General features: G+C 32.9%; 1 protein-coding gene across 1 annotated transcript in view; it reads left to right on the top strand.

The window, feature by feature from the left end:
* LOC145673414 (putative phosphatidate phosphatase) overlaps positions 1-6837 on the top strand; it is a 59847-nt gene extending 53010 nt beyond the window's left edge. Inside the window, exon 3 of the mRNA XM_081743100.1 lies at positions 6509-6837. Coding sequence (XP_081599226.1) covers positions 6509-6817 — 309 coding nt within the window. The 3' untranslated portion in view covers positions 6818-6837. The remainder of the gene's footprint in view (positions 1-6508) is intronic.
* Positions 6838-12327: the final 5490 nt, after the last annotated feature.

The following is a 12327-nucleotide window of genomic DNA, read 5'->3' as shown; positions in this document are numbered from 1 at the left end:
GAGAGAGAGAAACGGTTGTTAAAAGATTAGAATAGCACCACTGGCTGTACATACATTTGAGTCTCATTGTATTATGCATTATCTTCCATAATTGAAATAACAAAACAGACGGGATTTTACTTATTTTCACTTTCAATTAATTTATTTCTGAATTTAATTTAAATCAACGATTTTTATTAAAAAACTCAAGTGATTTAAATCAATCGACTTTGCTCTGCATGCTATTTTACTTATCTTCGATTTCCTTATAGCAGTCGTTAATTTAAAGACAAACTACTTAGACCTAGCACAATGTCTAAGGGTATTTCAACAAGCAACTTCTATTTATATTCGTATTTCCGTAACAATGTTGGTTCCCTCTACTAGACAATCTTTCCATTATTACTGTTCTATCCGAATAATAAACATCAAAAAGCGTCAGTCTGAGCGTCACATCAACTCCAATAATAACGGTCACGCTAATAGATGTCGCTACTTGGGCTGTTGGATACCTGCTTGACGTTAATGTATATCCCTGCGTGCATTATCGGGTATTAAACACAGGCATTTGGTCGATTTAGAAATTTTAGTTTAATAGCAATTAAAACAATACTTCATTTTACATATCAACTTTGACTGTCCTTCCGTTTTACGCTGTATAAGCAATGGCGGTGCTAGGCTCATAATAGTGGGAATCAAGAGGGGAGGCAATAAACATTTTGGAAAGGCAAGCCAACCACACTTATTTTGCTTTAAATATTATTATTATCGTTGTATATTATTATTATTATTATTATTATTATTATTATTATTATTATTATTATTATTATTATTAACCGGTTGTACATAGAAAAATGGGTTGAAGGGGGGGGGGAGAAAAAAATATTGGGATGGCGGTCGCCCTTCCTCGCCCCCTGTATCGCCGCCACTATGTATAAGAAAAGGACACCTGGAACAATTTTAACCAAACATGATACACGTTACTTACAATCTGGAAAAGAATAATGCGAGCATAAAACTTCCTCTAGCATATCTATGGGGAGTGGGAGGGGTGATATGAAAATGATCAAACATGACCGATATTAGTGTTGAATCCATAGCTTTCAGGGTTGCTGAGATGAATAGTGACACTACCCATGTCATTTGTCCACATTTAGTCCCCATTAACACCCGTATGAGAGTGAGAAGGAGTTGACATGTAAAAATAAAAAAAAAAGTCGAAAGCTACCAATATTAGTGTCAAATCCATAGTTCTCGATGTCCTTGAGATGAAAATTACACTCCCAATACCGTTCAAGTTAAAACTATACTTTAGAAGTGTACTTTATATTTTTCAAGCATTTTTTCTTTTCTTTAACAAATTTAAACACGGATATAACTTGGGTCTTTTTCCTTCTTTGTTGTTTTCTATAGATGTGCCGCTGCTGATAAAATATTTCGGAGTTTTCTTTACATCGGAAGTGATAAGTAATGTTCTTTCTTCCTCCAAATCTATGTATTTACGCGATAAGAACGTACGAAATAAACTGTAAGAACAATAAAGCGATAAAATGAAAGTACAAAAGAACGAAACATAACTATAACATTTCCTACGTTACGTTTGAAGTAATTGATTGCAAATTGAGTTTGAATTTTTGGTTATTTGATGAATAATTTAATTATTTGTAACCAGACAGACACCATTTCATTTTTGTAAGTATCTTTGTTAGAGGAACATAACTATTTAGTTGTAAAGCTTATTAATCGAGTCTGTATCATTACTGAGTAAATTTAATGAAGAAAGAGTAATGGTTCTGGTTCCTTCTTAGAATAATAATAATAAAAAAAGTATTAGTATTTTCCTTAAAATATGATCGGTAATTTTAAAACTGATTGATTTTACGGGGACAAGCTTTGCTGATAAAACACAGAAAATAAATAAGTAAATTATTAATATAATTATTTTTTGTACTATAAACATCTCTTGGGCAAAAATACACCGTTTTGTAAAAGTCAATCGATATATAATTCGATACAGTATGTAAAAAAAATTGAACTAATATTAGCAATGAAATTATATAAGTGTCAACTAAACAAGTTTAGGCCCTTATCAGAATATTAAAATATACAAATTCATTAAATCCAAAAATTAAATTAAGATTGAAATGAGAATAGTCAGTTTTCTAAAATACAATTTTAGAAACAACATAATTAAAGTTTCATTTGAAAGAAGTGTAGCACAGTGACTAATGCTTTCGCGCTTGGTGCTAGCGGTCCCGGAATCGATTTCCAGCAGGGACACTTGGTCGAAAAAGTGTAACAGCTTTTTCAGGCTAACCATCCTGAGTGAGGTTTCTCCTGGGGTTTCCTCATTCTCACTAGGCAAATTCTGGGATGACTTAATATACAGGTCCTAAGCCGCTTTCTTCCCCGGATAGTGTGTTCGGCGAGGGACATCATTCCTTATACGTGCCGGGCTTCAGGCCGTAGTTATCAATAATGCCCAGAAATGTGCGTAAAAAAAAATAAAAATAAAATGTTAGTCAAACTTCTGCAAGTTTTGTGCCTACCAAGCTAAACTATATTATTTATCATATTAATTAAATATACCAAAGACAAGTAAACTTTAAGATTAAGGATTTGCAAGTCTTTGCTTGTCATAAAGTTCTTCTTCTTCTAGTACTACTACTACTACTACTGCTACTATAATAATAATAATAATAATAATAATAATAATAATAATGTTTAAATGTTTATTAGGGACAAACAGCTACAGCCACAAAGTACCCCCAAGAAAAAATATACAAATATAGGGCGCTTACATTTAAACATAACATAAAAATGAAACATGCATAAAAGCATGCAATGGATATTACAGATAAACATACAATGAAAATCATAATGAAAAAACAAATAAACATAATTATCATCCCAAGTACATCTCAAACAAAGTACACCCAGTCATGAGACTAAAATAATAATATATTGATATGATTATACAATAGGGAAAAAGTATATAACATATTAAAAAGGAACATACATATAAAGTTACAAATGAAAATACATGAAAATCATAAAAGAATATAAGCATAATTTTCAAATCAATTAACACCTTAATTAAAATACACTCACTCAAAAGACAAAGAATACAAAATAAGCATATGGCATGTAAAACTCATAACCAAGATAAAAATAAAGAAAAAAAAAGTGTAGTATCCAAAAAAGAAGCAAGGATAAAAGAGAAAAAGATGATAGGAAAAGAGAAAGAAAGTTGAAAGAGAGAGCAAGAAAAACAACCTAAAAATCGTTAAAAAAACTTTAAAAAATTCTCAAATGGCATCTTACAAGTTGAGAAAAAAATATATATATCCTTTAGAATTTTAATTAATTGTGAACGGATTTTAACAAAATTACTTTGAAAGATATCTACAGCATAGTAATACTTATTGGCTGTATCTATAGTTTTATAAATTGAACATTTCAGGGTAGGAACATTCGAAACAAAAGGTACAAAATTTCTAACATTGCGATATGGAATTCTCATGGACCATAGACCATCAATAGAAAAGACACCTTGAAGAATATTATGAAAGAAACTCAAATCAAAAATACACCGCCTGTCAGTTAGAGGTGACAAATAAAGTTCTTTAGATATACAAGACAGACTCATATCTTTGAAGTTTTTAAACTTCCATCGTAACCAAGCCAAAAAATTGTTTTGAACAGATTCTATAGTATTTACAAAATACTTAGTTTCACTATTCCAAATAACAATGCCGTACTCCAAATGGGATCGCACATTGCAAATGTACAAAGTCTTACAGGTGTTGACATTCGAAAAATTACGGCATAGACATTTTAACATAGCTAAGTTCTTCCTAGCCTTAGAAGTTATTACCTGTAAATGCTTGTTGAATAATAACTTGTTATCTAAAATTATTCCTAAATTCTTGGCATAGACTCCAAAATCGATTCTCTGTTTACCGACTGTGTAATTATACAAAAGATCAGTTTTTCTTGAGAAAGTTATACCTTTAGTTTTGGTAATATTCAAAGGCAAAAAATTGTTTTCAGACCACTTGACCACTAATTCAATATTATCTTATAGGGTTACTTGATCTTGAAAGGTTTTAATTTCTTTAAAAATTTTTATGTCATCTGCATACATCAGATATCTACAATTTAACTTCTCAGGTAGGTCATTTACATATAACAAAAACAACAATGGACCAAGATTAGAGCCTTGAGGCACACCAGATGTTATATTATGAATAGAAGACATACAGCTGTTATACCTTACTTTGAATTTCCTATTATTTAAGTACGAATTTAGCCACTTTATTATTTGATTCGATAATTTGTACTTATATAACTTACGCATTAATAAGTGATGAGGTAATTTGTCAAAAGGTTTGGCAAAATCAAAGTAAATAACATCTGTCTGACCAGCCGATCGAATAACAGAAAACAAACTATGAACAAAGCATGCCAAATTTGTAATAACTGATTTACCATTTATAAACCCATGTTGATTTATGTCCAACTGATCACGTACAGCATTATACAAATAGTTGTACATTATTTTTTCAAAAATTTTAGGAATAACATTTATTATAGAAATTGGTCTATAATCATTTATTTTGTCACCTTTAGTCTTAGGTATTGGTGTTACGGCTACAATTTTTCAGGTTTCAGGATAAATATTTTCATTTAAACTCCAATTGAACAAAGATGCTAACACTGGTGGGATTACGTCAGCTACACCTTTTATAATAAAAACAGGTATTCCATCTATACCTGACGCAGATTTAGTCTTTAAGGATTTCATAGTATCTCTTACATTTCTAGTTGTAATAGGATGTATTTTCGTTTCACAGAAAGTGTGTGATGATGATGAATAATTATTTGTATTGCTAATATTTGAAAATGTCTGGTAGTCTGATGCGAAGTACTCTGCAAATAAATTTGCCAACGATTCGCAGTTGGTAACCAAAGAATCATTTACTACAATTCCAGTTGCAGTCTTATTTTTACCCTTAGATACATATCTCCAAAATTTCTCAGGATTGCTTTTTAATTGATTTTCCATTTTAATATAGTGAATACGTTTGCCATCTTTTAATTGAGTCTTAAAAGCCTTGCGGTAATTGTTTTTCCCTACATCATAAAACCTACCTTTAACACTGTGGACCAAAGACCAAATTTACACCCAAAATGGAAAACGTCTCATGTATATTAACTTCATAATAAAACTTAATGTTATTATTTGTCTGTATTTTTATCCAGTGATATAATTTAAAGAACTCTACTGTTCCTTTTATCTGTCACGATATAGGCTACGTTGAAAGATCTTATTACCAAGAACTCGCATATCTAGTAATGCAATATTAAATACATAGAAACCAGGCACATAGCCAGGATTTCGTAATGGGGGGAGTCCGGGACGAAATACTGTGGTTATCACACGAGGGGCTTGATCATTCTAAACTGACAACTTATATTTGTTCGTTTAGCCAGGATTTCGTAATGGAAGGGTTGGGGGTGAATAAATACTGTGGTTACACACCAGGGGCTCGATCAGTGTAAACTATTTTACTGGCATCATACCGATATTGATTTGTTAGGACAATAAAATGAGGATATGTTGGCCAGTATTTTAATAACAAAATATGAAGAATTCTCGAGTAAAATATTTTAAAATATTGAAAAATATATAGTATTCCTAAGTCACTCGAATTCGATTCTATTTGTCTTCTTTCTTCTTTTTCTTATCTTCGTTTAACGCCGTCAAGGATAGAAACGAGATCTCTTTTGGCAGTAAAGACATCCTGTAAAATGGATGTGTTGCTGCGAAATTGAAAATTTCTTTAACAAGTGTAACTGGAATCTATGTTGCCAAGCTCATATTAATTTCTACGTGAGAGTCTTTCTGATCGAACCCATTTATCGATCGTCATTTCTAGTCCATAGGATTAGCATGGAGCTAGATGGAATTCGGAATGCTCCGTTACAATAATATCCATTTTTAACTTGAACCCCCCCCCCTTCCCCGCTTCCTCCACACAAAGCTCCTCATAAGAAAGAGTAACAAAACGCTTGCTGTGGCTTTTTATTTTTAACGATGATTTATTCTTTTTCTCGTTTCTTTTGTTTCATCCTTAATTTGTTTTCATTTCTGGTTTCGAAGGGAGGGTCGGTATCCCCCGGACCCACCTCTTGGCTACGTGCCTGATAGAAACTATAAGATCTTTACGAGAAAACAAAATGTAATTACTAGGAAAAACTCATAACTGGTGTGTATTTCTGCATATTTATTATTGAGTTATTAGATATGCGAGTTGTTGGTATAATATCTTGCAACGTACATCGTGGTAGATGAAGGGAGCAATAGACCTTCTGAAATTATATCACTGGATAAATATACTGGCAAAATAATAATAAATCAAATTAAGATGTTCGTTGTCTTAACATTAGGACATATTATACATTTTATTTATTGAAGAGGGTTAAATTGTGTGTAGTACTAATTGTCAATTCTTTGTTTTCTTAGATGGTGATAACAGAATACTGCCATTGCCGACAAACGTCTCAACGAGAAGAAGTGAGACTTGCAGGTTTTGCTGTTCCTCCGTGGATGTGGAGATGTTACAGAGAAATTGGGGTGTTTGGCTTCGGAGCAGCTTGTTCGCAGCTAACGACAGACATTGCCAAATACACGATAGGTCGATTGAGACCTCATTTTATATCTGTTTGTAAACCAAATGTAGATTGTAGTAGCAGTGACTTACTTCATAAATATATTGAAGATTTTACTTGTACTGGAACAGCGGATGCACATCGAATGAAAGAAGCTAGGTAAGCCTTCTACATTATCACTTACTTTATCACTAGCACAGGAGATCTAGTTGTCAGATTTTCGTACAGTGTTTTAGTGCTATTAAAATAATCGAGAGAAACGTCACGATATTACGTTAGAGATGAGCCGCCATAATTTAGCTTAAATATCGGTACAATACTCACCTACCTAGCTCCTATAGATGTAGTTATCAGATTGCAAATACAGTATGATATAGTAGGGCAAAAACTAGCGTGTTTACTCGTGTAATAGTCGACACTATGATACAGTAGGGCAAAAACTACCGCGTAATAGTCGCACCTTTTGTACCAATTTTTAATGTGAAAATCCAACAGACTACGTATTACACGAGAAAATCTGCCGTTCAATTATCGCTATTATCAAAACACTTTTGAATTTTGATGCATACAGCATTGTGTCAACATAAAATGGAGGATGGAAGTAGGTTACTTGATCTCTATTGACAGATGGGTCACGATATTACGTGTCAGTAAACACGAAAACTTCTTTTGCTCGGATTCGCGCAAGGTAAACAATTTCGAAGGAAATCTCATTCACAAGGACAAAAATTCCGTAGACTGCGACTTTTATGCGGGGAAACTTTTTGGCGAATATTTTTACTTCAAACTTAAGGTGCGACTATAATGCGAAACGACAAGTACGCGACTAAACACGATATTTAAAATGATTGTCATATACTTTAAGAAAGAAAACAGATTAAATGTTTCTATAGTCTCATTGTTTGGTTGATTTCCTATGATTTAATGAGTAAATATTCATACTATGGATTAACCCTAGAAAGACTGTGCTCGCATCTGTTACGTGAAGGACCAAGGGGGAGTCAAATTTGCCCGCGCTGGTTTTAAGTAGCTTTCAGAGTATATTTGTTCAATTTGAGTTCACGTGTTTAACTAAATTTCAAAAAATAAACTTTTTCAAGGAATAGTGCTTTTTATTTGTTAAAAAAAAACTAAATACAGTGCGTAAAACTCCTTAAATATTATACAGATTTCTTATAATACTATGCAGAAAACTAGTGCTGTAAACTAACACTCGACAATTTCTACGAAAGCCTAAGTGTTTATTTAAAGGAGAATACTAACATTTTAAAACAGTAATACAAGTTTGATATAAAAAAAGAAGTGAAAGGAATTTTGGCAAAACTAAGATGGATAGCACCTATGACCAAGTGGGTGTTGGGAGGCGCGGTGGCTCAGTGGTAGAGCGTTCACCTCCGGTGCTTGGGATTCCTGGTTTGGTCCCAGTTCGCGCCGTGTGGACTTTGTGGTGGACAAACACCGTGCTCGTGGGTTTTTTCGGGGTTCTCCCGTTTCCTTCCACTTTCTCCATTCTACCATTTCATATATTTCTCATCATCACCGTCTCGTTTAGCCGGGCATAGTAGTGGGACGTAAAACTGAAAGATTTTATTTCATTTCCAGGTGGGTGTCAAATCGACCCGCATAACATGAATTATTATTTTTAAAAAACAATGCAGTATATTTCAGTTGAAAAGAAGCGAAAATGAACCTTCCATCAAAAGGAACAATTCCAAAAAACAGAATCCTGAATACGTATTAATTCATATAAACTAAATAAAAAAGAACTCACGGGCAAAATTGACTCCCCTCCCCCTGGTCTTTCTAGGGTTAATTGGTACTTTCAATATTATCGGCAGATGAATTTAAAGCAATAGCGTACGCAGAATTTCTTCAAGAAAGAGATGTCATTATAGTATCATTTCAGAATATTTGGATGTCTTAATATTGTACTTAAAATAAATATATATATATATATATATATATATATATATATATATATATATATATATATATATATATATATATATATATATATATATATATATATATATATATAATATCTTAAGTGGAGAGCCTAAACCCGGAAACCCTCTCCCCCATTGCATATGCCATTTATTGAAGGAAATGTATGTTTTGCGATATGATTATTGATTGGAGGATTACTTTAATGTCTTGTTGTGATAATTATCAACACAATACGAGGTAAATGTAAAAATATAAAGCCGATTGCTTAGTTCCTCTCCGTGAAGATATCGTTCCAATGGGGAAGATTAGAATTTTTATATTGATAGGTGATGGTATTAAGTGATTATACTGTAAGTATTGTAGGCCCGTAATGGATTTGAGTTGTTAAGATATATTTGTTAAAACTGATCACAATGATTTGCATAATGGGTTATTGAAATTATTATTATTATTATTATTATTATTATTATTATTATTATTATTATTATTATTATTATTATTATTATTATTATTATTATTATTATTATTATTATTATTATTATTATTATAGGATAAATACTGTTTTCTTTCGAAAGTAAATATATTAGTAATATGAAACCAATTATCCATGATCATCCGGTAACTTCCGCAAGACAAACATTACAGTGTGAAGGAAGAAAAAGTGAGTCAATAAGTTTATATTAACGATATGTACGCTCGCTACATAGTTAAGTATCTCAAGGAAGAAAATCATCATGTGTAAGATCATGTTATTGAATAAGTTCTCACGTACTTCTGTATATACAATATGTCTGGTATTGCACTTCCCAAGTTAACACACTAGCGCTTCTTGAGGAGTAGCAGGAACGCAGTACGCGCGCAAGTGGGGATGACACTTTCCTAGTGTTCATTTTGGTGCTTTCCGTTCTGCCTAATTTTTCGAGATTGGGAATTTTATGCAGGGAGGACAGTGGCGGAGCCAAACGAGGGCCAGGGGAGCCAGGCCCCCTTGCTAAAATTCTTGGCCCCCCTAGTGCTCCCCCCCACAGTGATACTACTATAGGTCAACAAACGGTTAGTTTTTTAGTGGCCACAAGTGAAACTACTACCAAAATATCTCTCGACAACAGAGTTACCAACTGCAGAATGCTGTATATTACAATAGTCTGCGTTCCGAGAAAAAATAGTTCCAGGCTCGTTTTTGTTTGTAGTACAGCGAGATCTAATTCATCGAAATCTGTAAGGTGCATGCATTGACCTCATCACCGGAATGTTCCTTTTAACCTCTGTCTCTTATCTGGTTATATCCTTTGTTTTCGACAAAGAACCAGAAAAAAAGAAGCAAAATCAGTCGGCATTCTCATTTGCTTCGATGTTGAAAGTCATACTAAAGTATGAAATGCTTACTTACAAATAGCATACACTGCAGTAAAACATTACACTTGTGTTGGACGAAAGAAGTCTTCGTACATAGCTTATTATAATTCGTACACTAAGTAATTAACTTCCATTGATTATGGCGACATATAACAAATGCATAACATCCATTAAATAATTTATTATTATTATTATTATTATTATTATTATTATTATTATTATTATTATCATCTTAATATCGAGCCGTCTTGTTTAATATACAGTAAAAGAAGAGAGCAAAAGTTTTTACTATTTCTGTCAATCTCTCTATTGTTCGTATCCCAATCGTTTGAGAAAATTAAGATACTGAATACTACCAACACCTACTATTTGCTACTGATACCGGTTCTCACTCTCGACTACCTTGTGGTCTTGTCTTTAATACGTCTAGTTTCCTAATGCTCTTGGCCGTTGACGACTCTGTAGAAACCTTCTGCTGCGACGTTAACAAGCAATACTAGTGACCTCCAAGGTAAAACGAGCCAGCACTTTGTGGACCTGTACTACTAACTAAAGACAGGGGAAATATAGTAAAATTAAGTGATTCTTTGTAAATAAATCGTTCAGAAGCATTTTCTTTTAAAAGATTTAACTGTATATTAATCCCAAAAATGCTACTACTGGAGAAATTCCGAAGTTTATCACAGAACTAGTGCTACAATCTCCTGATTACTAACCATGAGGTAACATACCGAGATGATTAAACTTGGTTGCGGCAGTAATGCTATTTTGTCTGAAAGTGGTAGTTACTTCCGTGACCAGGTTGTATAATTTCGTTGTCTGATGTTTAGTAATCAGAGAGATATCAGGAGTTTATGAGACTGGTCCACAGATATTTCATTCAGTAAGTTCAGTCAGTGAACACCCAATTTTATCGCAGATTTATATTTGTTCTTCGTCAAAATATGTATTTCTGAGAAAATTAAGCCGTAAGCATTTCTGAAAAAAATTACATTGAAGGAATTATGCAGAGCAGTAAGTCAATGGTGACATGAATTTTCAACAGGATATACTAATTAATACCTCTCCTTTAATCTAATCTCATAACTAACAATATTAATTTAGCATCAACTACAGGATAGTAACGTTAAGTTACTTCAACATTTGAATTTATTTTAAGGCTTTGAAACATCCGAGGCTCAGGGCATAGAAATGAGGGAAATAAGTCAATTGAGTCATAAACATTTTCCTTGTGACACCGAGGAAGAATCTTGGTAAACTCCTCAGTTGAAATATTTATCCACGAGGGATCGATCACACCATCTCCCGAATCTTAAGTCGATGTTGTACCGCTGATCTTTGGTCATTCGGTGTGGGTGTGAAGTGTTTGTGTATTTGAATTCACGTCAAATTCTAAAAACTAGAGAAACAAATGAACAGACGAAGGTAAACAAACGAAAGAAAGGAAGAAAAAGGCGCCGTATATTTCTTTCGCTGAAAGGAGTTCCGATTGAAATGTCTAACACTGTTTCATATCAGGAAAAGGAACACACATTTCCTCTTTTTGCTTCAAAGTGTATTCACGTTATCATTTTAATAAAGTAAAGTCAAATTCATTACTCAGTTTTATAGTTCAAGAGTAAAAAGAACCAAAAATAATTGAACTACAACCAGACCAAAACAAGAGGCTGCAACCAGGGCAGTTGCCCCGGACGCCAGCAAACTGATCTGTGTTTTAATTGGTGTAGATGTAGATGAAGGGGATGCTAATTGTCTAACTTCGTCACTGATTAAGCTACCATACTTTTAGAGCGTGAAATCGGAATTTTAAATATACATGACGATTACAGGCAATTTACTTTAAAGTGAAATTTAAGTTTCAAGAGCAAGGCTCAAAATTTGAAGTCGGCCGAGACGGCAAATCAGTGTCCTGTTGGAGTTCAGATCTTGATCCTGTGCGACGTTTGTCTTTTAAGAATATTTGTCCTTGTCCATCACATTATTATTATTATTATTATTATTATTATTATTATTATTATTATTATTATTATTATTATTATTATTATTATTATTATTATTATTATTATTATTATTATTATAGTTTATCTACCAAACAACTATTTATACAGGGTGGCCCAAAAGTAGGTATACAGTTCCGTACTGATCAATTGATTGTTTTTCATATCATTTCTTATCGTTATTCATCAGGTCGACATAGCTTCTCTATTATTAATATCTTTTTACTTATATCTTAAGTTCGGAACAGCCGAAGCAAGTAAACCTATAAGCTAGAATGTTATACTTGATCAATGCAAGGGTGTTTACCTACTTTTGGGTCACATATTATGCGATATTAAAACAGATCTGGAACTTATTTACTTCCATCATTCC

Source organism: Thermobia domestica, chromosome 16 (genome assembly GCF_964235325.1).
Source record: "Thermobia domestica chromosome 16, izTheDome1.hap1.1, whole genome shotgun sequence".
Classification (NCBI taxonomy): domain Eukaryota; kingdom Metazoa; phylum Arthropoda; class Insecta; order Zygentoma; family Lepismatidae; genus Thermobia; species Thermobia domestica.
This window is presented reverse-complemented; position numbering and strand designations above follow the sequence as displayed.